Here is a 27984-nt window from a genome sequence, read left to right as displayed (position 1 = left end):
AGAACATAGAACATAGAACAGTACAGCACAGAACAGGCCCTTCGGCCCACGATGTTGTGCTGAGCTTTATCTGAAACCAAGATCAAGCTATCCCACTCCCTATCATCCTGGTGTGCTCCATGTGCCTATCCAATAACTGCTTAAATGTTTCTAAAGTGTCTGACTCCACTATCACTGCAGGCAGTCCATTCCACACCCCAACCACTCTCTGCGTAAAGAACCTACCTCTGATATCCGTCCTGTATCTCCCACCACGAACCCTATAGTTATGCCCCCTTGTAATAGCTCCATCCACCCGAGGAAATAGTCTTTGAACGTTCACTCTATCTATCCCCTTCATCATTTTATACACCTCTATTAAGTCTCCCCTCAGCCTCCTCCGCTCCAGAGAGAACAGCCCTAGCTCCCTCAACCTTTCCTCATATGACCTACCCTCCAAACCAGGCAGCATCCTGGTAAATCTCCTCTGCACTCCTTCCAGCGCTTCCACATCCTTCCTATAGTGAGGTGACCAGAACTGCACACAATATTCCAAATGTGGTCTCACCAAGGTCCTGTACAGTTGCAGCATAACCCCACGGCTCTTAAACTCCAACCCCCTGTTAATAAAAGCTAACACACTATAGGCCTTCTTCACAGCTCTATCCACTTGACTGGCAACCTTTAGAGATCTGTGGATATGGACCCCAAGATCTCTCTGTTCCTCCACAGTCTTCAGAACCCTACCTTTGACCGTGTAATCCACATTTAAATTTGTCCTACCAAAATGAATCACCTCACATTTATCAGGGTTAAACTCCATTTGCCATTTTTCAGCCCAGCTTTGCATCCTATCTATGTCTCTTTGCAGCCTACAACAGCCCTCCACCTCATCCACTACTCCACCAATCTTGGTGTCATCAGCAAATTTACTGATCCACCCTTCAGCCCCCTCCTCTAAGTCATTAATAAAAATCACAAAGAGCAGAGGACCAAGCACTGATCCCTGCGGCACACCGCTAGCAACCTGCCTCCAATCCGAAAATTTTCCATCGACCACCACCCTCTGTCTTCGGTCAGACAGCCAGTTACCTATCCAATCGGCCAACTTTCCCTCTATCCCACACCTCCTCACTTTCATCATAAGCCGACCATGGGGGACCTTATCAAACGCCTTACTAAAATCCATGTATATGACATCAACTGCCCTACCTTCATCAACACACTTAGTTACCTCCCCAAAAAATTCTATCAAATTTGTGAGGCACGACTTGCCCTTCACGAATCCGTGCTGACTATCTCGGATTAATCCGCATCTTTCTAAATGGTCGTAAATCCCATCCCTAAGGACCCTTTCCATCAATTTACCCAACCCCAGTTTACCCAATCTCTCCTCATAGCTAAGACCCTCCGTACCAGGCAACATCCTGGTAAACCTTCTCTGCACTCTCTCTAATGCCTCCACGTCCTTCTGGTAGTGCGGCGACCAGAACTGGACGCAGTACTCCAAATGTGGCCTAACCAGTGTCCTATACAGCTGCATCATCAGACTCCAGCTTTTATACTCTATACCCCATCCTATAAAGGCAAGCATACCATATGCCTTCTTCACCACCTTCTCCACCTGTGTTGCCACCTTCAAGGATTTGTGGACTTGCACACCTAGGTCCCTCTGTGTTTCTATACTCTTGATGGCTCTGCCAATTATTGTATAACTCTTCCCTACATTATTTCTTCCAAAATGCATCACTTGGCATTTATCGGGATTAAATTCCATCTGCCACCTCTCCGGGTAGGGGGGATTGAACTGAGTTTACAAAGTTAGTAGGTGCTTGGGGTGGATAGGAGGAACCAGTTTCATGACGCAGAGAGGTCAATAACCTTGATGGAAAATAATTGGTGGGGGAGGTAAGGGGTACACCCAGAGGGTGGTGAAGATCTGGAACTCACTGCCTGGAAGAGTTGTAGAGGCAGAAACCCTCATTTCATTTAAATAATATTGATATACACTTGAGGTGCCACAGTCTTTAGGACTATGGACCAAGAGCTGGAAAGTGGGATTTGACTGGATGGCTGTTGTTTTCAGTTGGGACAGATACAATGGGCTGAATGGTCTGCCACTTTGCCTTTTATTTCCTGCATTTCTATGTAACATTTTCTGTTGCATCCCACCACCCCACACCTCTCGTTGTAAAATTCTGCTCCTCATTGTAACATTTATATACCTCTCACTATAACAATAGCTTATATAGCTTACTAAGGGCAGCACAGTGGTTAACGCTGCTGCCTCACAGCGCCAGGGACCAGAGTTCAATTCCGCCTTCGGTAACTGTCTTGTGTGGAATTTACACTTTCTTCCCGTGTCTGCGTGAGAAGCGATCTGCACTTCTCAGTACATAGCAACATGGAACATAGGCCATTCAGCTCATTGAGCCTGTTCTGCCATTTAATGAGATCATGGCTGATCTGTGGCCTGGCTTTTGCCCATATTCCTTAGTACATTTGCTTAACAAAATTTATCTGATTTAAAATTAGCCCCCAACAGATCTAGCATCAACTGTTGTTTGTGGAAGAGAATTCCAAACCACCCTCTATCACCCTTTTGTGTAGAAGTTCTTCCTAACATCTCTCCTGAACAGTATGTCCCTAATTTTTAGACTATGCCCTTAGTTCTAGAATCGCCAACCAGTGGAAATAGTTTATCTTTATCATTCCTGTCTTTTCCTGATGGTATCTTGAAGAATTCGATCTTTTCATTCCTTAACTTTCTAAATTCTAAAGAAAACAGGTCTAATTTGTATAATCTCTCCTCATAATTAAATCTCTGAAGTCCAGATATCATTCTTGTAAACCTATGCTGCACTCCTTCCAAGGCTAATATATAGTTCCTAAGGTATGGTACCCAGATCTACTCAAAGACTCCAAGTGGGGACTAACCAGGGTTTTGTACAGTAACCTACCTTTTATTCTCCATTCCTTTGACATGTTTGACATCCACCAGCGGCAGAACCCTTGAGTATTGATAGGCAGAGGGATCTGGGTGTACAGGTACACAGGTCACTGAAAGTGGCAACGCAGGTAGAGAAGGTAGTCAAGAAGGCATACGACATGCTTGCCATCATCGTCCGGGGGACTGAGTTTCAAAATTGGCAAGTCATGTTGCAGCTTTATAGAACTTTATAATTAGGCCACACTTGGAATATAGTGTTCAATTCTGGTCGCCACACTACCAGAAGGATGTGGAGGCTTTGGAGAGGGTACAGAAAAGATTTACCAGGATGTTATCTGGTATGGAGGGCATTAGCTATGGGGAGAAGTTGGAGAAACTTGGTTTGTTCTCACTGGAATGATGGAGGTTGAGGGGTGACCTGATAGAAGTCTACAAGATTATGAGGGGCATGGACAGAGTGGATAGTCAGAAATCATAGAAACCCTACAGTACAGAAAGAGGCCATTCGGCCCATCGAGTCTGCACCGACCACAATCCCACCCAGGCCCTACCCCCATATCCCTACATACTTACCCACTAATCCCTCTAACCTACGCATCTCAGGACACGAAGGGCAATTATTAGCATGGCCAATCAACCTAACCCACACATCTTTGGACTGTGGGAGGAAACCGGAGCACCCGGAGGAAACCCACGCAGACACGAGGAGAATGTGCAAACTCCACACAGACAGGTCCCTGGAGCTGTGAAGCAGCAGTGCTAACCACTGTGCTACCGTGCCGCTTTTTCCCAGGGTGGAAGAGTCAATTACTAGGGGGCATAGGTTTAAGGTGCGAGGAGCAAGTTTAAAGGAGATGTACGAGGCAAGTTTTTTTTTACACAGAGGGTGGTGGGTGCCTGGAACCTCGCTGCCGGGGTAGGTAGTGGAAGCAGATTTTTAAAGGGACGTCTTGACAAATGCATGAATAGGATGGGAATAGAGGGATATGGTCCCCAGAAGAGTAAGGGGTTTTTGTTCAGTCGGGCAGCATGGTCGGTGCAGGTTTGGAGGGCCGAAGGGCCTGTTCCTGTGCTGTAATTTTCTTTGTTCTTTGTAATCCATTGCCTCACATTTTTCTGGACTGAATTCTCTTTGCCACTTTTCTGCCTGCACTGAGTGCTGTGGAGTACAACAAAATGTGTTACGGTGAAGGGTATGGGGTGAAATCAGAATGTTTCACTGAGGAGTGTTTGGATATTTCAGAATGTCACAATGCGGGGTGATCTGTCAGGATGATACAATAAGTGTTAACCCTCATTGTCACTATTTCACGAACCAAGTTAATCAGGGGACTTCCCAAGAACAGTCAGGGATGGGCAGTAAATGCTGGCCTTGTCAGTGACATCCCACAAAACAATTTTCTTTAAATTAGTTGTAAACATCTAGCTCAGTGTAGATACTGCTTGCCATAAATCTACATAAAGACCATCACCTTACAACAGATCAGCAAATCCCCTACCCAATAATTCATTTCACCTTCAGCAATACTGATTGTGTTAGTAACAGTGAATACTCTGCCCTTCAGTTAAACAACAGTAACAAAGGGTCACATAATCTTGAAACTCAGCAAAAAAACTACATGGTAGCTGTACAGAGCCCTCAGGGGAGCTGCACTTATCCAGACATAGTGCCGTCACCATGTCTACGCTATCGGATAAAAAGCTCAGAATTCAAAACCATTAATGTTGCAACATGCTTATTGTGAGGGGTGAGGCAGCGGAATTGTCACTCTACTAGTAATCCAGAGACCCAGGTTAAAGCTCGAGGGACCACTGGCAGATGTTGGAATTTGAAATCAAGTAAAAAAAATATGGAATTAAAAAGTCGAATGATGACCAGGAAACTATTGTCAATTGTTGGAATAGCCCATCTGGTTCACTAATGTCCTTTAGGGAAGTAAATCTGCCACCCTTACCTGGTCTGGCCTATATGTGACTCCAGACCCACAGCAATGTAGTTGATTCTAAATGACCCACAATTAGGAATGGGCAATAAATGTTGTTGAGCCAGCAATTCCCACATCCCATGAACGAATACAAAATGCTCATTTATCAGCTGAAGTGGGACAACCCCATCAAAATAGCATCAGTACTATACTCCAGTGTGACACGGCGACGGGCCTGTACTCCAGTGTGACACGGCGACGGGCCTGTACTCCAGTGTGACACGGCGACGGGCCTGTACTCCAGTGTGACACGGCGACGGGCCTGTACTCCAGTGTGACACGGCGACGGGCCTGTACTCCAGTGTGACACGGCGACGGGCCTGTACTCCAGTGTGACACGGCGACGGGCCTGTACTCCAAAGTTACAGCTGTGACTGTATACCCCAGTCTTAACCAGTTGCAGAGCCATATCACCAGCTCTGGGCTTCTCTCAGAGGTCACAGAGATCAAACAAAGGGTCATCTGGACTCAAAACATCAGCTCTTTTCTCTCCTTACAGATGCTGCCAGACCTGCTGAGATTTTCCAGTATTTTCCCATTTGATTTCAAATTCCAGCATCCGCAGTAATTTGCTTTTGTCAAACAAATCTTTGGAAGGACAGAACAGAAGTTATAAATATATTGCTATGTGGTCTTTGATCAAGTGGACACATGGGGAGTTTACAGCCTGTGATACTTTATGGAGACCCCAGTTTACAATTCTACCTCTGCCCTCATCTTATTCAATACCACTTTTGCTACAGTCCCAAAAACCTAGTATTGTCGGCACTGACTTACCAAAGCCTGGAACCGAAGAGAGAGTTAGTTTTGAGCTCTCTTTGTTTGCTGAGTTTTTTTAAAGAGCCAAGGAAGGAGAGTGAAGCACTGATTCAAAAGTGCAGTCAAAACTAATGTGAAACATCTCAGTTTGAAATTGAGGCCAACTCAACCACAAACAGCAAGGAACCAGCTCCACAGCCCGGCTTCTCATGGGCAACAGCTGACCATTGTTCTTTTTTGACTGAAATATTTACTGTACAACATGGTCCAGGAACACAGCAGTTCAGAGAATAGAATACACCCAACAATTGCTGCTTTATTTCAAATGCCACATCTTACCCAGCTGAAAATGATAAGCTCACAGGATGCTTGGTGTGGGGTATAAAAGCGTACAGTAACATGCAGTATATTGCGGTTTACACGCTCAGCCTCATTGCTGTAACTTCCCCTTCACACAGTGAGGGGGGATCTTGTAGAAACTTATAAAATTCTAACAGGGTTAGACAGGATAGATTCAGAAAGAATGTTCCCGATGGTGGGGGAATCCAGAACCAATGGGTCATAGTTCGAGGATAAGGGGTAAACCTTTTAGAACTGAGGTGAGGAGAAATTTCTTCACCCAGAGGGTGGTGAATGTGTGGAATTCACTACCACAGAATGTAGTTGAGGCCAAAACATGTGATTTCAAAAAGATATATATAGCTCTTGGGGCTAAAGGGATCAAGGGATATGGTGGAAAGCACGGGGGGGGGGGGGCGGAATCAGGATGTTGAATTTCATGATCAACCATGATTAAAATGAATGGCAGAGCAGGCTCGAAGGGCCGCCTCCTGCTTCCAGTTTCTATGCTGCCGGCTTCTCCAGCGGGATTTGGCCCCACCCCCAGATTTACCAGCATGAATCCCTCTGAGGCACTCTGCGATGCACAGGTAAGTACGCCCAAAAAATAGGCGGGAAAATCTCCTGTTTTCCTGACCATTAGGCACTTTGTTTTTTTGGGGGGAGAATCCGGGCCATAGCTTCTCAACCTTGTATGACTTTTTTCTGCCACTATTTAAAAATTCTTTCATGGAGGCGTTATTGACAAGGCCAGCATTTGTTTCCCATCCCTAATTTCCTTTTGAACTGGGTGGCTTGCTTAGACCATTTCAGAAGGGAGTTAAGAATCAACCACATTGTGATCATGGGTCTGGAGTAACATGTAGGCCAAACCAGGTAAGGATGACAGATTTGGTTTTTACAACAATCAATTATTGTTATCATGGCTATTACTGAGACTAGCTTTATATTCCAGATTTATTTAACTGAATTTAAATTCCACCAGTGCCATGGTGGGATTTGAACCCACGTGCCAAGAACATTAGCCTGGGCCTCTGGATTATTAATCCAGTGACATTACCAGTACATCACCATCTTGCCTCCTGTCCTTCAGTATTCCTCTTTGTAAGGTGGAGATCAGAACTGTTCATATTGCTAAGTTCAGCCTTACCAAGGTTCAATACAGGATTACATAACTTGCTCTCTCCTCATCGTTTAAGGCCCCAAACACTCCTTTCAGATGAAGCAACATTTCACTTGCACCTCCTTCAATTTGGTCGACTGGATTCGCTGTTTCCAATGTGGTTTCCTCCACATTGGGGAGAAGAAACGCAGACTGGGTGACCGTGGAACACCTTCACTCAGTCCATAAACATGACCCCAACCTTTCGGTCACTTGCCATTTCATCTCAGCAACTTACTTTCTGCCCACATGTCTGTCCTTGGCCTGCCACGAGCACCTTCTCCTGCCATTAACACTTCTTCTGACTCATGGCCTACACATCTTTGTTGCAATCTCTCTCAGCTCCCACCACTGACCTTCTACTCTGTTCCAGTTGATCCACCTCCTCTTGCACAGTACAACATCCATCACATTTCTCCCACCCTTTAACTCTGAAGAGTCATACAGACTCAAAACATTAGCTCATTTCTCTCTCTACGGACGCCATCAGACTTGTTGGGTTTTTCCAGCATCCGCAGTATTTTGTTTTTATTATTCTGTTAACATAACTTCCCTGTTCTTCAATTCTGTCTTCTAGAAATGAACCCCCAAGGTTGGGTGGTGTTCTTATTAACTTGTGAGGTAACTTTTAGTGATTTATGTATATGGACCTCAATACAAAAGCAAAATATTGTGGGTGCTATAAATTTGATATAAAAATAGAAAAACACTCAGTGGGTCTGGCACCATCAGTGGAATGAGAAACAAGAGTAACATTCAGATCTGTGACCTTTCATCAGAACTAAGAAAAGTTAGAAATCTCATTGGTTTTAAGCAAGTAAAAGGGTGGTGGTGGGAAAAATGGAGAGCCTGATAGGGCATTATAGGTTAAATGGCAAAAGGTTTCATGGCACAAGGCCAAAGGGCATGCTCAAGGGGTAAGTAGAGAAACAAAAGGTGTCTCTTGCGGAGGTGTGAATGGGATAGCTGCCACCCAAGCATAAATCAGCAAAAATACCAAAGCAAACCGTGGGAGAGATTATGATCTAAAGATTTTGAACACAGGAGGCTGTAAAGTGACAAATCAAAGGATGAGATACTGTTCCTCGAACTATTGGAAAATTGTAACTGGCCAAAGACAGAAAGGTCCGAGGGGGATAAAGGTGAAGAATTGAAAGGACAGGTGATTAAAAACTCAGGGATATGCATCTGGGCGACATGAGGTATACACCCATTCAGGTCAACCAGAGCATGCTGGTGTTTTTGCTCCACTTGAGCCTCCGCCCATCTTTAACCACCATAACCGTATCCAGTCATTTCTCCCTCAAACCCTTGCCTAACTTCACCTGAAACGGATCTGTACTATTAGCTTCAATTTCCCCTCATCAACACTTAGTAAGAAGTCTCACAACACCAGGTTAAAGTCCAACAGGTTTATTTGGAATCATGAGCTTTCGGAGCGCTGCTCCTTCATCAGGTGAGACAGCGCTCCGAAAGCTCGTGATTCCAAATAAAGCTGTTGAACTTTAACCTTGGCACAGTGGTTAGCACTGCTGCCTCATAATGCCAGGGACCCGGGTTTGATTCCTGGTCTGAGTCACTGTCTATGTGGAGTTTGCACATTCTCCCCATGTCTCCGGTTTCCTCCCACAGTCCAAGGATGTGCGGGTTAGACGGACTGGCCATGCTAATTTGTCCCTTAGTGTCAGGGGGACTAGGTGGGGTAAATGCATGGGGTTATGGGGATAGGGCCCAAGCAGGATTGTGGTTGGTACAGACTTGATGGCCTCCTTCTGCACTGTAGGATTCTATGAAATAACCTGGTGTTGTGAGACTTCTTACTGTGCCCACCCCAGTCAAATGCTGACATCTCCACATCAGTCCTTAGTGACTGACCCGAGACTGTGCCCTTGTGTTTTAGATTCCCCAACCAATGGAAACAATCTCTGTGTTTACTCTGTTACGATGTGGAGATGCCGGCGTTGGACTGGGGTAAACACAGTAAGAAGTTTAACAACACCAGGTTAAAGTCAGGTTAAACACCAGGTTAAAGTGTGGCTTTTGCTACCAAATAAACCTGTTGGACTTTAACCTGGTGTTGTTAAACTTCTTACTGTGTTTACTCTGTTACCTCAGAGTACAAGCATAGCCAGCGATGCCCACATTCCAAGAATGAATTTGAATAAAATTCTGTCCATAACTTCCCTGTCCTCTTTTAGTTTAATTCTCACTTCACCTGCTTCCTTTGTGAAGACAGATGTAAAATACTAATTTCGTGCTTTAACTGCGTCCTCTGCCTCTACAAGAAGATTCCTATTTGGGTCATTAATAAACCCAAAATTGTTCCCCTAGTTAATCTCTTACATTTCACATATTTTTTAAGATTTTAGGCTTCAGCTTCTTTTTGCTTGTTAATAACTTCTGGTAACCCCTCTACCTCCTATTTTAATGTTTCTAAGTTCCATAATATTCCCGATTATTAACCGACCCTTGTTCCTGCCTTTTGTCAAAAGGCTACTTTTCTTGTTTTACATTAAGTGCTATTTCCTTTGTTACCCAGATGCACTAGCATTGGGTGCTGTATCTTATCTTTCACACCTGACTCTCTCTTTCCCAAAGGCCTGCATTCGCTCTGTTACTGCTTTATCTTGGAATCACCTATGTGCTCAGTCCCTCCTGAAATCACTGAAATTAGCTTCTGCCACTTTATCATTTTTACTTTTGATGTTTTCTGGTCTCTTCCCACAATTACGTTTTTGTCACTGTTTCATAGAAATCATAGAAACCCTACAGTACAGAAAGAGGCCATTCGGCCCATCGAGTCTGCACCGGCCACAATCCCACCCAGGCCCTACCCCCATGTCCCTACATATTTTACCCTCTAATCCCTCTAACCTACGCATCTCAGGACACTAAGGGGCAATTTTAGCATGGCCAATCAACCTAACCCGCACATCTTTGGACTGTGGGAGGAAACCGGAGCACCCGGAGGAAACCCACGCAGACACGAGGAGAATGTGCAAACTCCACACAGACAGTGACCCAAGCCGGGAATTGAACCCAGGTCCCTGGAGCTGTGAAGCAGCAGTGCTAACCACTGTGCTACCGTGCATCATGTTTGCGACATGATCTCATACAGTACCACATTCCAAAAGCTGCCCAGAACCAAAGCCAACACTGCTCATTTCCCTTCAGCCAGCAAACATACTAGTTGAGAAAGTTTTTCTGTGCACATATCGGAAATTCCACACCTTCCCTGACCTCAGCACTCTGTTTTCCCAGTCTATATTCGGGCAAGAAGATCAGCCATGATCTCATTGAATGGCTGAATGGCCTACTCCTGCTCCTATTTCTTATGTTCTTATGTAATTAAAATCCTTAATGTTACTTGTTTTTTTTACATCTTTGAAATTTACCGAAAGTGTGTTCATTTAGCTCCTTCTCAGTGTTTGAAACTCGATAACAACTCCCAACAATGGTGCAGGTGCCCTCTGTTCCTCAACTCAAATTGAATCGAATCACACCTACAATCATCTAGTGTGTTCTTTCTATGTAAAACATCACTATTAATCAATACTGACACATCCTTTCCTCATGGACGGCACGATAGCACAGTGGTTAGCACTGCTGCTTCACAGCTCCAGAGACCTGGGTTCGATTCCCGGCTCGGGTCACTGTGTGTGTGGAGTTTGCACATTCTCCTCATGTCTGCATGGGTTTCCTCCAGGTGCTCCGGTTTCCTCCCACAGTCCAAAGATGTGCAGGTTAGGTTGATTGGCCATGCTAAAATTGCCCCTTAGTGTTCTGAGATGCGTAGGTTAGAGGGATTAGCAGGTAAAATATGTAAGGATATGGGGGTGGGATTGTGGTCGGTGCAGACTCGATGGGCCGAATGGCTTCTTTCTGCCCTGTAGGGTTCTATGAATGGCAATGCATTACTCTATTTCCTTTTCTTTCATTTGTGAATACTTCATAACCAAGAATATTAAGATCCTATTCCAGGCCTTGTTTGAATCACATCTCTATTAATATAACCACATCACAATGCTATGTGGCATATCCCTGCAGCTCATGAATCTTATGAGTAACACTGTGGACATTTTGATAGGCACATATCTTTTGTTGCACTGTGGAAATTGATAGACATTTTTCCGTTGTTACCTATCGGTGCTGTTGAACCGTCAATAAGCTGCTGAATCTCAACATTCATCAAAAATTCCCTGATCAGGGATATCACAGGTAAGTACAAATGATAGCTTTCTGTATACCGTCTTTCAAACGCCGCCAGGACAGGTACAGCATGAGGTTAGACACATAGTGACATAGGAGCAGGAGCAGGCCATTCAGCCCATTGGATTGAATGACAGAGCAAGCTCAATCATGGTTGATCAGCCACTTCAATGCTTTCCACACCCCCCCCCCCCCACACTAACCCCACATTCCTTTGTGTCCCTGGTATTTAGAAATCTCTCAGTCTCTGCTTTAAACATGCTCAATGTCTGCACACAGTACTTCATATGTGGTCTAAAGTTGTACAATTGCAAGATTTTGACACTCCTGTACTCAAATCCTCTTGTGATAAAGGCAAATATAGCATGAGCCTTCTCAATGGCTTGCTGCACCTTCACATTAACCTTCAGTGACTGATTGACAAGGGCACTCAGGCCCCCTTTGTACATCGACAGTTTCTAATTTGTTACCATTTAAGAAATACTCCAGACATCTGCTCCTCCACATAACATTTTTCCACATTATATTCCATCTGCCATGTTCTTGCCCACTCAATCCTCCTACAGCCGCTTTACATCTTCCTCACAACACACATTCCAGCAGCTGTGTGTCATCCATTAACTTGGAAATATTACATTTGGTCCAAATCATTGATAAATATTGTGGACAGCTGGGGCCCATGTACTGATCCAGTGGTACTCCACTAGTCACAGCCTGCCAATGTGAGAATGACCCATTGATTCTGACTCTGTCCATGCCAATATATTACCGCCTAGCTCATGTGCCTTAATTTTGCTAACCAATCTCCTGTGGGGGAGTTGATCAAAGGCCTTCTGAAAATCCAGTACACCACGTCCACCTTCTCCCCTTTATCGATCCTTTAGTAACATCCTCAAAACTAAAACTCCCAACAGGTTCATTAAATATGATTTCCCAATCATAAATCCATATTGGCTATACCCAATCAGATCATTCGTATCCAACTTATCCATTTATTACATACTTTAGAATAGATTATAGCACTTTTCCTACTCCTGATGTCAGCCTAACAGGTCTGTAATTCCCCTTTTTCTATTTCCCTCACTGCTTAAATAGTGGGTGACATTTGCTACCTTCCCATCTTCAGGAACCATTCCAGAATCTATAGAACTTTGGAAGACGATCATCCTATTTATCAACGACAGCTCAGCCTTCAACACCATCATTCTACAAAACTCATCTCCAAACTCCATGGTCTGGACCTCGGCTCCTCCCTCTGCGACTGGAACCTGAACTTCCTAATCCACAGACCACAATCAGTAAGGATATGCAACAACACCTCTTCCACGATCATCCTCAACACCGGTGCCCCACAAGACTATGTTCTCAGCCCCCTACTATACTCCTTATACACCTATGACTGTGTGGCCAAATTCCCTTCCAATTCGATTTTCAGGTTTTCTGATAACACCACCGTAATGGGTCGGATCTCAAACAATGACAAGTCGGAGTACAGGAAAGAGATAGAGAATCTGGTGAACTGGTGTGACGACAATAATCTTTCCCTCAATGTCAACAAAATGAAGGAGATAGTCATCGACTTCAGGAAGCATAGTGGAGAACATACCCCTGTCTACATCAATGGGGATGAAGAAGAAATGGTCGAGAGCTTCAGGTTTTTAGGTGTCCAGATCTCCATACCGACACTCTAGTTAAGAAAGCCCACCAACGCCTCTACTTTCTCAAAAGACTAAGGAAATTTGGTATGTCAGCAACAACCCTCACCAACTTTTATAGATGCACCATAGAAAGCATTCTTTCTGGTTGTATAACAGTGGTATGGCTCCCGCTCTGTCCAAGACCGCAAGGAACTACAAAGGGTTGTGAACAAAGTCTAGTCCATCACTCAAACCAGCCTCCCTCGCACTGACACTGTCTACACTTCCTGCTGCCTCAGAAAAGCAGCCAGCATAATTAAGGACCCCATGCATCCCGGACATTCTCTCTTCCACCTTTTTCCGTCGGGAAAAAGATACAAAAATTTGAGAACACGCACCAACTGACACAAGAACAGCCTTCTCCCTGCTGCTATCAGACTCTTGAATGGACCTATCTCGCATTAAGTTGATGTTTCTCTACACCCTAACTATGACTGTAATACTACATTCTGCATTCTCTCCTTTCCTTCTCTGTACAGTTTGTTTTATCTGTATAGTGTGCAAGAAACAATACTTTTCACTGTATACTGATACATGTGACAATAATAAATCAAATCAAAATCAATGCACCCACTATCTCCAATGCAACCTCTTGCAGCACTTTAGGATGTAGAATATCAGCTCCTGGGGACTTATCATCCTTCAGTTTCATTAATTTCTCCAGTACAACCTTCTTCAATCCTCATTCTCCCTAGTCCCTTGGATCTCTAATTCTGGGAGATTTCTTGAATTTTCCTCAGTGAAGACTGACGCAAAGTAATCCTTTAGCTTCTCCACCATTTCCCCATTCTACATTCTCCTGACTGGGCCTGTAATGGACCCACATTTGTCTTAGCCAAACCCTTTGTTTTTACATACCTACAGAAGCTTTTACAGTCTGTTTGATATTTTTTGGGAGTTTACATTTTTATTCTATTCTCCATTTCTTTATCAGGTTCTTGGTCCTCCTTTGCGGCATTCTAAAATCCTCCCAATCCTCAGCTTTATTACCATTTCTGGCAACTCTGTAGGCCTTTTCTTTTAATCTTATACAATCCTGAACTTCCTTTGTCAGCCATGAAAAACTGACTTTTCTTTCTGGGTTTTTGTGTTCCTTGAAGGAACTGTGTAATAATTATTTAAAGACTATCCATTGCTTCAGTGTATTTTCCCAATCCACCCAGCCAATTTACCCCCCCATACCTTCATAATTTTCTTTGTTCAAATTTAACAATCCAACTTCAAATTCAAACTACTTCTTGTTCAAACAAAATGTAAAACGTTATCATGATCACTCATCCCTAAATATTCTTTGGCAAAATATTATTAATTAGTCCTTTCCCTTTACACAATGCTAGATCTAGCATAGCCTGTTCATTGGTCAGCTCTTCAACATCGTACTCTAGAAAACCATCCTTAACACACACTCCAGAAACACATCCTCCTCAGCATTCGTCCTCATTAGATTTACCCAGCCTATATGTGGATTGAAGTCACCCATGATCACAGTATTGCCCATGCTACATGCTTCTCTAATCTGCTAATTAATTCCACGCCCAAACAATCATTATTGTTTGGTGACCGATCAACAACTCTTACCAAATGTTCGCTGCCCCTTGCTGTTTCTTAGCTCCACCCAAACAGGTTCCACATTTCGTTTTTCAAATCTCCAACCAGCAGACATTTCCTCCCCCAATCCCCATTGGCTTCACTTTTGTGAGGGCTCCTTTATACCACACTTGATTAAATGCTGCCTTGATGTAGGAGCATTCACTTCAACTGCACTTCTTCTGTCCATGTTTAAGCCAAGACTGTAATGAGGACAGGAGCTGGGTGGTGCTGGTAGAACCCAAACTAAGCACACCGCCAATGACCTCTTCCATCACTTTTCTGATGATTGAGAGTGGAGTGAATCAAACTGACTAAAGACTGGCATGTGTGATGTTGGAGACCTCAGGGACCTTGGGCACTTCTGGCTGAAGATGGGTGTAAATTTTTGATCACTAATTGCTGTGTGCCTCTGACCAATAGAATCTGGATTGAGACCATAACATAATTGTCTGATTGAACAGTTTATGGAATTATTTATCCAAAGAAACAAGTGGTCCAATTCAAAGAAAGGCCAGAACTTGCATTTATATCGTGCCTCCAACATCACCAGGGTGTCCCAAATTTTGGGCAGCCAATCATAGAGTCATAGAGGTTTACAGCATGGAAACAGGCCCTTTGGCCCAACTTGCCCATGCCGCCCTTTTTTTATACCCAAAGCTAGTCCCAATTGCCCGCCTTTGGCCCATTTCCCTCTATACCCATCTTACCCATGCAACTGTCTAAATGCTTTTTAAAAGACAAAATTGTACCCGCCTCTACTACTACCTCTGGCAACTTGTTCCAGACACTCACCACCCTCTATGTGACAAAATTGACCCTCTGGACACTTTGTATCTCTCCCCTCTCACCTTAAACTTATGCCCTCTAGTTTTAGTCTCCCCTACCTTTGGGAAAAGATATTGACTATATAGCTGATCTATGCCCCTCATTATTTTATAGAGCTCTATAAGATCACCCCTCAGCCTTCTACGCTCTAGAGAAAAAAAGTCCCAGTCTATCCAGCCTCTCCTTATAACTCAAACCATCAAGTCCCGGTAGCATCCTAGTAAATCTCTTCTGCATGCTTTCTAGTTTAATAATATCCTTTCTATAATAGGGTGACCAGAATTGCACACAGTATTCCAAGTGTGGCCTTACCAATGTCTTGTACAACTTCAACAAGACGTCTCAACTCCTTTATTCAATGTTCTGACCGATGAAATCAAGCATGCTGAATGCCTTCTTCACCACTCTGTCCAGCTGTGATTCCACTTTCAAGGAACTATGAACACGTACCCCTAGATCTCTTTGTTCTGTAACTCTCCCCAATGTCCTACCATTAACTAAGTCCTGCCCTGGTTCAATCTACCAAAATGCATCACCTCGCATTTATCTAAATTAAACTCCATCTGCCATTCGTCAGCCCACTTGCCGAATTGATCAAGATCCCGATACAATCGGAGATAACTTTCTTCACTGTCCACAATGCCTCCAATCTTGGTGTCATCTGCAAACTTACTAACCATGCCTCCTATATTCTCACCTAAATCATTGATATAAATGACAAATAACAGTGGACCCAGCACTGATCTCTGAGGCACACCGCTGGTCACAGGACTACAGTTTGAAAAACAACTCTCGATTACTTTTGAAGTGTAGTCACTGTTGTGGGGCAAACGTGGCAGGCAATTAAAGCAGAAACAAAATAGTTGAAGGATAAACATTTGTTCCAATCAGATTGGTTACGCAGAATTTTCTGCATCAGCCTAAACAGATCAATTTAACATCTGAAAGATGGCACCTCAGGCAGTGCAGCACCTACTCAGTACCACACTGGAGTTTTAGCCTGGATTTTGCAGTCAAGCCTCTAGAAAGGGACTCAAGACCACCACCTTCTCACCCAGAAGCAAGAGTGCTAACCACTGGACCATGATGGCACTTAAGGGGTTTTTGAAAGGTGTGTTTTTAAACATAAATATCTCTTTCAAATGAGTCTTATGCTCAAGACTGGTTAAGCACACTGGAAAAAACTTCACAGGCTCAAATTTCCATGTAGCACTTCAGAGAAACCAGTTATTGTTTCCGAGGTCCTGTCATAGAATCTCCTGCAGTGAAGCAGGAGGCCATTCGGCCCATCGAGTCTGCATCAACCACAATCCCACCCAAGCCCGATCCCCATAACCCCATGTTTACCCTAGCTAGTCCCTCTGACACTAAGGGGCAATTTAGCATGGCCAATCCACCTAACCCACAAATCTTTGGAGTTTGGGAGGAAACAGGAGCACCTGGAGAAAACCCACGCAGATATGGGGAGAATGTGCAGACTCCACACAGACAGTGACCCAAACCGGGAATCGAACCCAGGTCCCTGGCACTGTGAGGCAGCAGTGCTAACCACAGCGCCACCGTGCCGCCCTTCTGCAGCATCTGTTATAAGGTCATAAGAAGATAAGAAATAGGGGCCATTCAGCCCCTTGAGCCTGCTCTGCCGTTTAATTAGATCACGGCCGACCAGACTGTGACCTTAACTCCAATTTGCTGTCTGCTCCCCATAATTCTCGACTCATTTGGCGATGAAAAATCTGTCTAACTTAGTCTTGAATAAATTCAATGACCCAGCCTCCACTGCTTGCTGGGGGAGAGAATTGCAAAGATTAACAGACCTCTTGGAGAAAAAATAATTCTCATCTCCATCTTATTTTGAAACTGCCTCACCCCACCCTAGTTCTAGACTCCCCCAATAGGAGAAACATCTCTCAGCAAACCCCGTCATACTCAGAATCTTATATATTTCAATAAGATCACCCCCCATTCTCCTAAACTCTAGTGGGTATAAGCTCAACTATTTTGGTAAGACAACACATTCATTCAAGGAACCAGCTGAGTGACCCATGTCTGAACTGCTTCCAATGCAAGTACATCTCTCCTTAAGTGAGACCAAAACTGTAAGTGAAAGTTAGTTTATTTTTCAAGAGGTTACCCAAAGTCGGGGTTGGGATGAGGGAAGTTTCATTGTGAGTATAAGGTGCAGATCTGTCCTAAATGCAAAATAAAATCTGGTAAATATCGGAATGACCATCCCTTCACATAAATAGTTTTCTTAGTCATAAACGAGCACAGATCAACCTCACCCAGGGCCACCCATTTTAGAGACATCTAAAGTCCCTCATATCCCTCCCATTGCACCCAGAATTTTAATAACTTCACTGACCTTGGTTTGTGACTAGCTTCCTTCGCAAACCATCCGCCATTTTTACTCCTTTCAGCCAAGGAACTGCATTTCCTCACTGGAGATGGAGTCCGGGATCTCCTGCCCTCAGAATCCTTGTTGTCGTTTCCAAAGGGGAAAATGCTGGCCTTCTTGGTCTCATCTGGAATGTTCTTCTTTGTGGATTCGACGGTGGAGATGATGGGGGCAGCAGCGTGCACGGGCTTGGGGACCCGGGCGATTCCCACCTCCTCCTTCCTCTGGCAGTCTGCAGCTGGCACCGGAGCACCCTCTTCATCAGCCACTGTGATGACTGGAGGAATCAGCCTGGTTTCCACCTTTTCCGTGCCGCCAGCCGTCCAGTGCCTCTCTTCAGGCTCCTCAGTCGAAGGTGGCCAGGGAGACTGCTCTTTCTTGTTCGCAATATCTTGGAGGGAATGGGACAGGGTCGTCGATTCTGGCAATAAACCAGAGGAGGATTTTGAGGAAGGCTCCTCGCTGTAGATGTGGCTCCCATTGACGCAGAGTGATGACCTGGACAAGGGGCTTGTCTTTGGTGCGAGGCCTTTGATTTCGGGTACAGTCGTCTGGCCAACCTCATCGCTAAGAGCTCTCTTGTGCGTCAATTTCTTGGGTAAGGACGGGTTGTCATCTATTGACAGAAGAGACACAGATATGCAACACTTATATTTCCATTCAAGCAGTAATTCTGAATCTATATTATTTTGGCTCGGGAAATACACAACCCCTGCCACGTATCCCCACCCTACCCCCACCAGTCACTGAATTCTCCCCCCTTCATGCACCGACTGTTGGCCAAGTCCATGAGCACAGGTCACTACGCTGGTAATTTTTGGTTTTTCACTTGAATAGCCAAAAGGAAACAGCAGACAGTTGTGAAGTCGGGAGATACCAATGTCCCTCACGGAAGTAAAGCTATTTAAAATGATCAGACCTAAAGGGGAGAGGGCTGTTCTCCAATGCTGTGCTCGCTGTAGGATCAGAGATTCAGAGCTCCAGTTCCCTAACTGGTGTTTCCTGTTGAGTCCAGGGGACTTTCCAATCACCCTACACAGCTGTGGCTTAGTGGGCAGCACTCCAAGTTAGTGGGTTGTGGGTTCGAGTCCTACTCCAGATACTTGAGCCCAGAATCTAAGGTGAGGGAATGCTGGATTGTGGGAGATCTCACTGGGAGAGGTTAAACCAAGGCCCTGAATACCCACTCAAGTGAAAGGACAAGATCCCTCGGCACTTTTTGAAGAGCAGGGCGGTTCCTACCCCTACCTAATGTTCGAGACTAATACATGGGGTGGCACGGTAGCACAGTGGTTAGCACTGCTGCTTCACAGCTCCAGGGTCCCGGGTTCGATTCCCGGCTCGGGTCACTGTCTGTGTGGAGTTTGCACATTCTCCTCGTGTCTGCGTGGGTTTCCTCCGGGTGCTCCGGTTTCCTCCCACAGTCCAAAGATGTGCGGGTTAGGTTGATTGGCCAGGTTAAAAATTGCCCCTTAGAGTCCTGAGATGTGTAGGTTAGAGGGATTAGCAAGTAAATATGTGGGGATAGGGCCTGGGTGGGATTGTGGTCGGTGCAGACTCGATGGGCCGAATGGCCTCCTTCCGCACTGTAGGGTTTCTATGATCCCTGAAACAATGGGCAGAAATTTCCCAAATAATTTCTAGAACTGGCGATTGTCCCGCCGGGTGGTTTGGTGTGATTCAGTTCAGAATTCACTCACATGTAGAAATTTTTTCGGAGCCTGGGGAGATTCTCACCAAATTCTCCCACACTTCTCCTGACCTCCTGGCAACCCTACACTACTCAACCCAACCCCTGATGCACTATCAAGCAAAGACTAGTTTGTATGCAAGAACAAATAGGCTTTTATTAGCAAAAGACTTGGAGCACTCCCATGCCGATGAACTGGTCCAGAGACTGAGGCAGGGGGTGGGGAACAGTCACCTTTATACCTGGACCGGGGGGGAGGAGTCCCGGGCAGGGGCGGCAGGGACGTGTCCAGGCATGTCACACACACAGGCAATAAGCTAACAGTGGTTTACCACACCCCCTTCCCCACTTCTACTCACCAGCTAAGGCTCACATGCCCTCTGACTCTCTGGAACCTGACAACCCTCCAGCCCTTCCCACCCGGCTGCCCCCCTCCTTCAGGAGCTCCCCCATGCCCTCACCTTAGGAGCCCCCCTATGTCCCTCTGCTCAGGAGACCACCTCCCCCCCCGTCCCCCAAGTTCCCCCACTCCAGTTTCCACCCCCCTTCAATAGCCCTCTCCCCCACACCTCCTCAGGGCCCTCCCCTGTGGCACTGCCAGGCTGCCAGGTTGGCATTGTCAGAGAGTAATAGGGCACTACCCAGCCATTTCCCTAACCACCTAAGAGTGTCTTTGACCTCGAGGTCCCTCGGCATGGCCATTACAACTGGTCATTTGTGAAGGCCAGTCATGATTCACGCCGAGTTCCCACTGCGCGGAAGGGTCGGAAAATCACAAGATCTGGGAGAATCCGGCTCCAAACCAGCCCTGTATATTGAAGTGAATATTTAAGTATGAGGGCATGAACCATACTATTTTGGGGCTGCAGGAGCTGGGAGAATTTCAAAAGTGAATCTTGCCTGTGCTAACCGCGCTATGGCCCCTATTCCATGATTATCTGGCCTGGCACAATTTGCGTCAGAGGGCGCGGGAGCGGAGAATCCCGCCAGAGGGCGCGGGGCTGGAGAATCCCGCCAGAGGGCGTGGGGCTGGAGAATCCCGCCAGAGGGCGCGGGGCTGGAGAATCCCGCCAGAGGGCGCGGGGCTGGAGAATCCCGCCAGAGGGCGCGGGGCTGGAGAATCCCGCCAGAGGGCGCGGGGCTGGAGAATCCCGCCAGAGGGCGCGGGGCTGGAGAATCCCGCCAGAGGGCGCGGGGCTGGAGAATCCCGCCAGAGGGCGCGGGGCTGGAGAATCCCGCCAGAGGGCGCGGGGCTGGAGAATCCCGCCAGAGGGCGCGGGGCTGGAGAATCCCGCCAGAGGGCGCGGGAGCGGAGAATCCCGCCAGAGGGCGCGGGAGCGGAGAATCCCGCCAGAGGGCGCGGGAGCGGAGAATCCCGCCAGAGGGCGCGGGAGCAGAGAATCCCGCCAGAGGGCGCGGGAGCGGAGAATCCCACCAGAGCGCGCGGGAGCGGAGAATCCCGCCAGAGCGCGCGGGAGCGGAGAATCCCGCCAGAGCGCGCGGGAGCGGAGAATCCCGCCAGAGCGCGCGGGAGCGGAGAATCCCGCCAGAGCGCGCGGGAGCGGAGAATCCCGCCAGTGCGCGCGGGAGCGGAGAATCCCGCCAGAGCGCGCGGGAGCGGAGAATCCCGCCAGAGGGCGCGGGGCTGGAGAATTCCGCCAGAGGGCGCGGGGCTGGAGAATCCCGCCAGAGCGCGCGGGGCTGGAGAATCCCGCCAGAGCGCGCGGGGCTGGAGAATCCCGCCAGAGCGCGTGTGGCTGGAGAATCCCGCCAGAGCGTGTGGGGCTGGAGAATCCCGCCAGAGCGCACGGGGCCGGAGAATCCCACCAGAGCGCACGGGGCCGGAGAATCCCACCAGAGCGCACGGGGCCGGAGAATCCCACCAGAGCGCACGGGGCCGGAGATGCTCGCCCAACGTCACCAGATGTTGGCTGTTATCACATTGCTGAGTGTGGTGCTTGGTCTGCCAAGTTACAATTTATTCAGTGATCGATCAATTGTGCTGCTGAGGTGAAGGAAAAGTTAATTTTCTCAACCCTAACATACATCTTGATGCAGCCGCAACGCTCGCAGCAGGGGTAGAGGCAGTCTGCTGACTGCTGCATCTTCATGTTGTGATGACCTTGGTGGACGTCCTCTGGAGGCCCAAACCCTAGAAAGGCCCAGCCTGATAGGAGTATCCTGCCCTGGTACAGAAGCACCCTTGGCAGCTTGCGCTGCTCGAGTTGCTGCGGTCACAGGCAGAGGGACTCCGGGCGGCTGCACACCCTTGGGTATACAGCTGATGCTCATCCGTCCTGGCTTTACCCCTGCAGGAAATGGGACACCTGGAGGGAGGTCAAAGTGCCTGGTCACCATGCGACCTGCACCCTGATGGTGTCACCAGGGTGTGTGCGCAGAGTGCACAGCCGAGTGCAAAAGCATTTATCGCCCATTCTTAGTTGACTTGAGGTGATGGTGGTGAGCTGCCTTCTTGAACCGCTGTAGACCCTGGGATATAGGTACACCCATAGTGCTGTTAGGGAGGCAGTTCCAGGATTTTGGCTCAGCAACAGTGAAGGAATTAGTTCCTGCAGTGCATTTTGTAGATACACACAGCTGCCACTGTTGATCAGTGGTGGAGGATTTGAATGCAGAAGGGGTAGCCATCAAATGGCTGCTTTGTCCTAGATGGTGTCAAGTTTCTTGTGTTGTTGGAGCTGCATTCATCCAGGCAAAGAGAAAGTATTCCATTACACTCTTGATTTGTGCCTCGTAGGACAGGCTTTGGGAGTCAGGAGGTGAGTTACTTGCTGTCCGATTTCTAACCTTCGACCTGCTATTGTAGCCACAGTATTTATGTGTCTAGTCCAGTTCAGTTTCTGCTCAATGGTAACCCCCATGATGTTGATCGTGGGGGATTGAGAGATGGTAATGCGATTGAATGTCAAGGGGCAATGGTTAGATCCTCTCTTGTTGGAGACAGTCATTGCCTGGCGCTTGTGTGGCACGAATGTTACTTGCCGCTTGTCCAAGCCTGGATATTGTCCACATCTTGTTGCATTTGGACATGAACTGCTTCAATACCTGAGGAGTTGCTGAACATTGTGCAGTCATCAGCAAACACCCCGACTTCTGACCTTATCATGGAAGGAAGGTCATTGATGAAGCAGCTGATGATGGTTAGGCCCAAGACACTACCCTGAGGAACACCTGCAGTGGTGATTGAACTACAATCACCACAACCATCTTCCTTTATAGAACATAGAACAGTACAGCACAGAACAGGCCCTTCGGCCCACGATGTTGTGCCGAGCTTTATCTGAAACCAAGATCAAGCTATCCCACTCCCTATCATCCTGGTGTGCTCCATGTGCCTATGCAATAACCGCTTAAATGTTTCTAAAGTGTCTGACTCCACTATCACTGCAGGCAGTCCATTCCACACCCCAACCACTCTCTGCGTAAAGAACCTACCTCTGATATCCGTCCTGTATCTCCCACCACGAACCCTATAGTTATGCCCCCTTGTAATAGCTCCATCCACCCGAGGAAATAGTCTTTGAACGTTCACTCTATCTATCCCCTTCATCATTTTATAAACCTCTATTAAGTCTCCCCTCAGCCTCCTCCGCTCCAGAGAGAACAGCCCCAGCTCCCTCAACCTTTCCTCATATGACCTACCCTCCAAACCAGGCAGCATCCTGGTAAATCTCCTCTGCACTCTTTCCAGCGCTTCCACATCCTTCTTATAGTGAGGTGACCACAACTGCACACAATATTCCAAATGTGGTCTCACCAAGGTCCTGTACAGTTGCAGCATAACCCCACGGCTCTTAAACTCCAACCCCCTGTTAATAAAAGCTAACACACTATAGGCCTTCTTCACAGCTCTATCCACTTGACTGGCAACCTTTAGAGATCTGTGGATATGGACCCCAAGATCTCTCTGTTCCTCCACAGTCTTCAGAACCCTACCTTTGACCCTGTAATCCACATTTAAATTTGTCCTACCAAAATGAATCACCTCACATTTATCAGGGTTAAACTCCATTTGCCATTTTTCAGCCCAGCTTTGCATCCTATCTATGTCTCTTTGCAGCCTACAACAGCCCTCCACCTCATCCACTACTCCACCAATCTTGGTGTCATCAGCAAATTTACTGATCCACCCTTCAGCCCCCTCCTCTAAGTCATTAATAAAAATCACAAAGAGCAGAGGACCAAGCACTGATCCCTGCGGCACACCGCTAGCAACCTGCCTCCAATCCGAAAATTTTCCATCCACCACCACCCTCTGTCTTCGGTCAGACAGCCAGTTACCTATCCAATCGGCCAACTTTCCCTCTATCCCACACCTCCTCACTTTCATCATAAGCCGACCATGGGGGACCTTATCAAACGCCTTACTAAAATCCATGTATATGACATCAACTGCCCTACCTTCATCAACACACTTAGTTACCTCCTCAAAAAATTCTATCAAATTTGTGAGGCACGACTTGCCCTTCACGAATCCGTGCTGACTATCTCGGATTAATCCGCATCTTTCTAAATGGTCGTAAATCCCATCCCTAAGGACCCTTTCCATCAATTTACCAACCACCGAAGTAAGACTAACCGGTCTATAATTACCAGGGTCATTTCTATTCCCTTTCTTAAACAGAGGAACAACATTCGCCATTCTCCAGTCCTCTGGCACCATCCCCGTGGACAGCGAGGACCCAAAGATCAACGCCAAAGGCTCTGCAATCTCATCCCTTGCCTCCCACAGAATCCTAGGATACATTTCATCAGGCCCAGGGGACTTATCGACCTTCAGTTTATTCAAAACTGCCAAGACATCCTCCCTCCGAACATCTATTTCCTCCAGCCTATTAGCCTGTAACACCTTCTCTTCCTCAAAAACATGGCCCCTCTCCTTGGTGAACACTGAAGAAAAGTATTCATTCATCACCTCGCCTATCTCTACTGACTCCATACACAAGTTCCCACTACTGTCCTTGACCGGCCCTAACCTCACCCTGGTCATTCTTTTATTCCTCACATAAGAGTAAAAAGCCTTGGGGTTTTCCTTGATCCGACCCACCAAGGACTTTGTGCCAGGTATGACTCAAACCAGCAGAGCGTTTCCCCTTCATTCCCATTGACTTCAGTTTTGCGAGAGTTCCTTGATGTCACACTCGGCCAAATGTTGCCTTGATGTCAAAGGTAGTCACTCCCACCTCACCTCTTGCAATCAGCTCTTTTGTCCATGTTTGAACCAAGGCTGTAATGAGCACAGGAGCTGAGTGACCCTGGCAGAACTCAAACTGAGCTTCAGTGAGCAGGTTTATTGCTGAGTAAGTGCTGCTTGATAGCACAATTGATGACCCCTTCCATCACTTTGCTGATGATTGAGAGTAAACTGATGGGGCGGTAACTGGCCGGGTTGGAGTTTTTCTGTTTCTAGTGTGCAGGACCATATCTGGGCAATTTTCCACATTATCGGGTAGATGCCAGTGTTGTAACTGTACTGGAAGAGCTTGGCTAGGGGAGCGGCAAGTTCTGGAGCACAAGTCTTCAGTACTATTGCCAGAATGTTCTCAGAGCCCAGCCTTTGCAGGATCCAGTACCTTCAGCCATTTCTTGTTCTCATGGAGTGAAGTGAATTGGCTGAAGACTGACACCTGTGATTCTGGGGACCTCCAGAGGAGGCCGAGATGGATCATCCATTCGGCACTTCTGGCTGAAGATTGTTGCAAATGCTTCATTCAGCCTTATTTTTTACACCAAGATAAAAACAAAATACTGTGGATGCTGGAAGCCGAAACACAAAAAGAAATGCTGGAAAATCTCAGCAGGTCTGACAGCATCTGTGGGGAGAGAATAGAGCCAATGTTTCAAGTCTAGATGACTCTTTGTCTGTCGAAGGGTCATCCAGACTCTAAACATTGGCTCTATTCTCTCCCCACAGATGCTGTCAGACCTGCTGAGATTTTCCAGCATTTTCTGTTTTTGTTATCTTTTACACTGATATGCTGGGATCCTCCACCATTGAGGATGGGGATATTCATAGAGCGTCCTTCTCCAGTGAGTTGTTTTGATTGATGGATTGATTTATTATTGTCACATGTATTAACCTACAGTGAAAAGTATTGTTTCTTGCATGCTATACAGACTAAGCATACCGTTCATAGAGAAGGAAACGAGAGAGTGCAGAATGTAGTGTTACAGTCATAGCTAGGGTGTAGAGAAAGATCAACTTAATATAAGGTTGGTCCATTCAAAAGTCTGACAGCAGCAGGGAAGAAGCTCTTCTTGAGTCGGTTGGTACGTGACCTCAGACTTTTGTATCTCTTTCCCAATGGAAGAAGGTGGAAGAGAGAATGTCCGGGGTGCCTGGGGTCCTTAATTATGCTGGCTACTTTTCTGAGGCAGCAGGAAATGTAGACAGAGTCAATGGATGGGAGGCTGGTTTGCGTGATGGACTGGGCTTCATTCATGACCCTTTGTAGTTTCTTGCGGTCTTGGGTAGAGCAGGAGCCCATATCAAGCTGTGATACAACCAGAAAGAATGCTTTCTATGGTGCATCTGTAAAAGCTGGTGAGAGTTGTAGCGGCCAAATTTCCTTAATCTTCAGAGAAAGTAGAGGCGTTGGTGAGCTTTCTTAACTATAGTGTCAGTGGGGGGGGCGGGGGAGATGAACCAGGACAGGTGATCCGGACACCGAGAAACTTGAAGCTCTTGACCATTTCTCCTTCGTCCCCGTTGATGTAGACAGGGGCATGTTCTCCACTACACTTCCTGAAGTCAATGACCATCTCCTGTATGTGGTGCCATGCTGAGAGGTTGATGGTGGAGAGATGACGTGCCCTGGCAGAGCAGATGAGAATTAGGGTTAGGGTTCCTGCACTGGATGGCACTTTGCAGGCAGCTAGAATGACCATCAGGCCGGAGATGTGTGGGTTATCTGCTTCTTTGAGCTGTACCCCAGATACAGCTCAAAGAAGTCTGGTAGGCCCGGCCTCGTCGATGGCAGGGAAAGCTTCCTTTTTCGTGACGCTGTTAGTTTTTTTCCCCTCTGGGTTCCTGACATCCTGCACGGTCTGGTAAAGACAGTGGGCTGGAGAGAGTGAGACGAGTGTGCTGGGCTGGTGTTTGAACACGGAACCGGGACTCGAACCCACCACCAGAAGGCGGGCAGGCGAAGCAGCTCCCGGCCCGCTAGGTGACCTGGAGTGGAACGCGCCTGTTCATAATTAATGAGGTTCCAAGCACGGAATCTGGTGCAGGATCACCAGTGGGAAAGGTGCCTCCAGAACCACCCTTAGAATCAAAAGTGGAGAATTCCGCTTATTCTCTCTGAAGCACTTTGGGATGCGCTGAAAGGCAAAACAGAACTGCAAGCCTTTCTTTCTTCTTGATGGTTTTTGACAAAGTGCGATCCTTCTCCTGAGGAATCTGTGATAACCTGACCCACATGGCTACCCAGAGGGACAGCACTTCAAATGCATTAGCTGCATGAGTTCATACAAGCCAATGTCACCTTCAGACAGGCTGTAAAAGTACACAGAGAAAGTGGAGATGCCCATGCACACACACTGATGTCCTGGGGAGTTGAAGAACTGGGCAGCTCTTTGAGCAATGCACAGTTGAACCACTGAGTACAGCCGCGTTACTGAACCATTACTATGGTGTTCTATTTCAATAAATTAATAAATTCTACAGGAAGAAAATATTGCAGATGCTGGAAAACTGAAATAAAATGGAAATACTCAGCAGACCTGGCAGCTTCTGTGAAGAGAGAAACAGAGTTAACATTTCAGGTCAGTGACCGTGCGAGAGAACTTGATATAGACACAGAAAATAGGAGGAGTAGGCCATTCGGCCCTTCAAGCCTGCTGTGCCATTCATCATGATTATGGTTAATCATTCAACTTAGTAACTGTTCCTGCCTCCCGCACCCCCCACTCCCCCAATACCTTTGATCTCTTCAGCTCATAAGCTTCATCTAACGCCCTCTTGAAAACGCCCTCTTGTTTTGGCCTCAACTTCTTTCTGTGGTAGGGAATTCCACAGGCTCACCACTCGCTGGGTGAGGAAATTTCTTCTCATTTCAGTCCTAAATAGCTTACCCTGTACCCTTCCTTAGACTATGACCATTGGTTCTGGACACTCCCACCATCGGGAACATCCTTTCTGCATCTATCCTGTCTAGTCCTGGCAGAATTTTAAATTTTTCTATGGGACCCCCATCAATCCCACCATCCCAGTTAGTGTTAGAGATGTAACAGGTACTAAGGCAGGTCATAGAGTCATAGTCATAGAGGTTTACAGCATGGAAACAGGCTCTTTGGCCCAACTTGTCCATGCCGCCATTTTTTTAAACAACTAAGCTAGCCCCAATTGCCCGCGCTTGGCCCATATCCCTCAATAGCC

General features: G+C 46.7%; 1 protein-coding gene across 5 annotated transcripts in view; it reads right to left on the bottom strand.

Moving 5' to 3' along the window:
• The window catches only part of LOC144501162 (uncharacterized), a 134488-nt gene that overhangs the window by 47608 nt on the left and 58896 nt on the right, over positions 1 to 27984 (bottom strand). For all 5 annotated transcript variants that reach the window (XM_078224574.1, XM_078224609.1, XM_078224592.1 and 2 more), the window contains one exon: positions 17861 to 18509. In XM_078224574.1, the coding sequence (XP_078080700.1) occupies positions 17861 to 18509 (649 nt within the window). The remainder of the gene's footprint in view (positions 1 to 17860; positions 18510 to 27984) is intronic.

Source organism: Mustelus asterias, chromosome 1 (genome assembly GCF_964213995.1).
Source record: "Mustelus asterias chromosome 1, sMusAst1.hap1.1, whole genome shotgun sequence".
Taxonomy (NCBI): domain Eukaryota; kingdom Metazoa; phylum Chordata; class Chondrichthyes; order Carcharhiniformes; family Triakidae; genus Mustelus; species Mustelus asterias.
Note: the sequence above shows the minus strand (reverse complement) of the source record. Positions and strands in the feature narration are given on the sequence as shown.